Below are 4,379 nucleotides of genomic sequence, written 5' to 3' on the forward strand. Positions count from 1 at the left end.
CTTCCTGGTGCCGTGTGATGTTCCTGGTGACACCAAAACACGACGACCACCCTACGGCATCTTAATCCTGTAGCCTCCTTCCTCTTCCTCCTCCTCTTCCTCCTCTTGTTCCACTTCCTTCTCCACTTCCTCTTCCTCTTCCTCCCCGCTCCTCAGCGCCCTCTCCAGCTTAGCCCAGAAGAGTCTTTGCGCCGCCGGTTCTTGTGGCCACCGGAGATGGTTCCTTTGCCGTAAGACCCTCCCCATCCCATGATAAATTTCCAATTGACTTTCCGGAATTTTTTCCAAATAAATTAAAACCAAAACATCTCGGAATTCCCGGAAAAGTCTCTCGGTGGCCACGTGGATCTCAAAGCGACACCATTCGCTCCTCAGATAATTCCCACTCACCACGCAAAGGGTTTTCCTGCTCTTCTCAATCCCTTCCACGATATTATCCACCAAACTCCTTCCCGCTTGGAAATCTCTTTGATGGACGCAAAGTTTCACTCCAGTTTGTTCCAGTTCAGGCACCAGTTTACCCAGTACCCATCTCTCATCGGCTGAGTTATAAGAGAGGAACCCATCGTAGATGTATTGACCTTCTTCTCGTCTTCGACCCGCTTTGAGCCAAGCTCTCAAGAGGAACCAACGATACTTCAACCACCATGAACCTCGGTGATGCAACAAGGGCAACGTCAACAAGGTCAACGCCAACGGCGTCGTGATGGTGAAGAGGTAAAAACCCACGTCCAAGAAACAAACTCTGGTGTCAAAGTCATGGAGGTAAGTTGTTGAGCCACCAGAATCATGGAGATAAGAGGTTGACCCATCAAAATCATCTAGATAAGAGGTTGACCCACCAAAATCACGTAGATACAAGGTTGACTCATGTAGATACGAGGTTGACCCATCAAAGTCATGGAGATAAGAGGTTGACCCATCAAAATCATCTAGATGAGACGTTGACTCATCAAAATCATGGAGATAAGACATTGACTCATGGAGATACGAGGTTGACCCATCAAGGTCATGGAGATGAGAAGTTGACTCATCAAAATCATGGAGATTTGAGGTTGACCCACCAGAATCATGGAGATGAGAAGTTGACCCATCAGAATCATGGAGATGAGAAGTTGACCCATCAAAATCACGTAGATTTGAGGTTGACCCACCAGAATCATGGAGATACGAGGTTGGCCCATCAAAATCATGTGGAGAAGAAATTGACCCATCAGAATCATGTAGATTTGAGGTTGACCCATCAACATCATGTAGATGAGAAGTTGACCCACCAGAATCATGGAGATACGAGGTTGGCCCATCAAAATCATGTGGATAAGAGGTTGACCCACCAGAATCATGTGGAGAAGAAGTTGACCCACCAGAATCATGAAGATACGAGGTTGTCCCATCAAAACCATGTAGATTTGAGGTTGACCCACCAGAATCATGTAGATGAGAGATTGACCCATCAAAATCATGGAGATGAGAAGTTGACCCACCAAAACCACGTAGATTTGAGGTTGACCCACCAGAATCATGTGGAGAAGAAGTTGACCCACCAGAATCATGAAGATACGAGGTTGTCCCATCAAAACCATGTAGATTTGAGGTTGACCCACCAGAATCATGGAGATACGAGGTTGGCCCATCAAAATCATGTGGATAAGAGGTTGACCCACCAGAATCATGTGGAGAAGAAGTTGACCCACCAGAATCATGGAGATAAGAGGTTGACCCACCAGAATCACGTGGATAAGAAGTTGACCCATCAAAATCATGGAGATAAGAGGTTGACTCATCAACATCATGTGGATAAGAGGTTGACCCATCAAAACCACGTAGATTTGAGGTTGACCCATCAAAATCATGTAGATGAGAAGTTGACCCACCAGAATCATGGAGATTTGAGGTTGACCCATCAAAATCATGTAGATGAGAAGTTGACCCACCAGAATCATGTAGATATGAGGTTGACCCATCAAAACCACGTAGATTTGAGGTTGACCCATCAAAATCATGTAGATGAGAAGTTGACCCACCAGAATCATGGAGATTTGAGGTTGACCCACCAGAATCATGGAGATGAGAAGTTGACTCATGTAGATAAGAGGTTGACCCACCAGAATCTTCTAGATACGAGTTTGACCCATCAAAAGCACATAGATTTGAGGTTGACCCACCAGGATCACGTAGATTCGAGGTTGTCCCACCACCACCACCACCACCATCATCACCACAACTATAGTTGTAGAGATAAACCACTTGCATCGGCGCTCGATCCAACCAACCTGGCAACCAAGAATTCTCACAAGAACAACTCAGGGGACATTTCCGAAGATCTAAATACCTCAAACTTGGTAGATCTTCACCCAACCTTCTCTCCACCGTCCTCAACTCATTTTTGGCCAACTGTAACCATTCCAAACGACTCAAATTCCCCAAAACTTCCCCCTTTAAACTTCTCAACCCAACATTTTCCAAATCCAAACTCTTTAGTTTCATCAAGTTCTTGAAGACCCCGGCTGGGAGATTCCCCATCCCACCACCGTTATCGGCCAACGTCAAGTATCTCAACTCCACCAAGTCATCGAAGACGTCGGCCGGGATGGTGGTGAGACCATTTTGGGAGAGATAAAGAGAACGGAGAGACCTTAAACCTTGAAAAAACCCTTGAGGGATCACTTTTAATCCATAAGGTTGTTGAGCTTGAAGTTTTAAGTCATAAAGACCATGGAGATGATGGAAAGGTGGACATCGACGAGGTCGTCGGCTGAGATAACGCAACGAGTTGGCTCGGAGATCCAAGACGCCCAAGGTTGATTGAACGTGGTGGAAGGACTCATCGTTGATCTCTTGTAATCGATTCCGATCTAAATAAAGATGTTTTAATCTTGCCAATCCTTTCAAAGCTTCTCCTTGTAGGTATCTCAAATTATTCCCACCCAAATCCAACGTCTGGAGACTCTTCAACCCGGTGAAGGCACCTGGGAAGAGAACGGCCACGCGGTTGTTACGAAGGTTGAGGGTAATTAATCGATTTAATTGGCTGAAGGAACCTGGGTAGAGATCGGTCAATAAATTATTATCCAACCTTAACACCTCCAAGTCTCTTAGATCCACCAAAGCTTCACGATCCAACCTGGCCAAGCCGTTGACATCCAACCTCAAGGTCTTCAAACCAGGCGTGTGGGCGAAAGCTCGTGGTCCTACCGTCAAGATGCGGTTAAACCGGAGCGAGATGTTGAGTAATTGAGGTAAAACCGGATTGAACCGGTGACAAGTTGGGGGACGACGGAGTAAGTTGTGTTCGACCACCAAGATCTTCAACTCCAAACGTTGTCTTTCTCCTAATAAACTCCCAATACATCTCAACCATCTCAAACGATTCCCGGTTAAATCCAACATCTCAATGGATGGACAATCAACCAAAGCACCATCCGGTAACATCTTGAGACCGTTACGGCGTAAATTCAACCGATGTAACTTCTCCACTTTTAAACGACGACAAACTTCACCGATTCCACCACTTCCACCACCAAAACTCAACGCTAACCCAGTGAAATCCAAACTCTTGGCTGGTAGATCTGATATCTCCAAGAGTTGGAAGACATCTAAGGGGTTCCCAGCCAACTGGAGATGTTTGAGATGACGTAGGTTGAGTTGAGCCAACGCCGTCGGTGATGAGATGTTGTTATAAGAAAGATCAAGAGTCCTTAAATTGGCTACAAAGCCTTGACTCACGTTGGCCAACTCTTCCAACGAGTTGTTACACAACCGTAGGGTGAAGAGCTTGGGTGGTAACGTTCCTCCAGGTCCCAACGCCGACAAGTTGTTACCGCAAAGATCCAGATGCCGTAAGCGCGGTAAACCCCCGATCGCCACGGTTACCGGCGTGATGGTAACCAACCGACCACCACGAAGAGACAACCAAGAGAGGTTGACCAACGGTTGGAAGACATTAGGAGCCAAGTTGACCAATGGGTTATGATCCAACCGTAACCACGTCAAGTTGGTCAACCCATGGAAAGAACCTTCAACCAACTCAACCAACCGGTTATGAGCTAAATCTAAATGAATTAATGAATTTAACCCGGTGAAACTTCTCCTCATGACCATGACCAAGTGGTTGTAGGTCAAGTCGAGGGTCTTGAGGAGGGGGAGGTTGGAGAAGGAGGAGGGGGACAACCGCCGGAGAAGGTTGTGAGATAAGTTGAGGGATGTGGTGATTTCTGGTAGATCTTCGACCGCCGCCGGCACCGAATCCAGGAAACGTTGGACACAGCGAAAAATTTGGGGGTTCCAAGGGGATTGGATACAATTGCGGAATCCATAAGTGGAGACCCCCGGGACCCCCCAGTACAGGGACACCAGTAACACCAGTAACACCAGTAACG

The 4,379-nt window shown here is 46.7% G+C and overlaps 1 protein-coding gene across 1 annotated transcript; it reads right to left on the minus strand.

The window, feature by feature from the left end:
* Positions 1–51: 51 nt before the first annotated feature.
* On the minus strand, positions 52–4,374 carry LOC104521562 (toll-like receptor 13; the record flags this gene model as incomplete). Its single annotated transcript, XM_029083931.1, has 2 exons — positions 52–785; positions 2,214–4,374. Coding segments are annotated over 2 exons (2,895 nt in total), but the record flags the coding sequence as incomplete, so codon positions are not given.
* Between the last annotated feature and the right edge of the window lie 5 nt (positions 4,375–4,379).

This window comes from Antrostomus carolinensis, unplaced genomic scaffold, assembly GCF_000700745.2.
Source record: "Antrostomus carolinensis isolate BGI_N321 unplaced genomic scaffold, ASM70074v2 scaffold18362, whole genome shotgun sequence".
Taxonomy (NCBI): domain Eukaryota; kingdom Metazoa; phylum Chordata; class Aves; order Caprimulgiformes; family Caprimulgidae; genus Antrostomus; species Antrostomus carolinensis.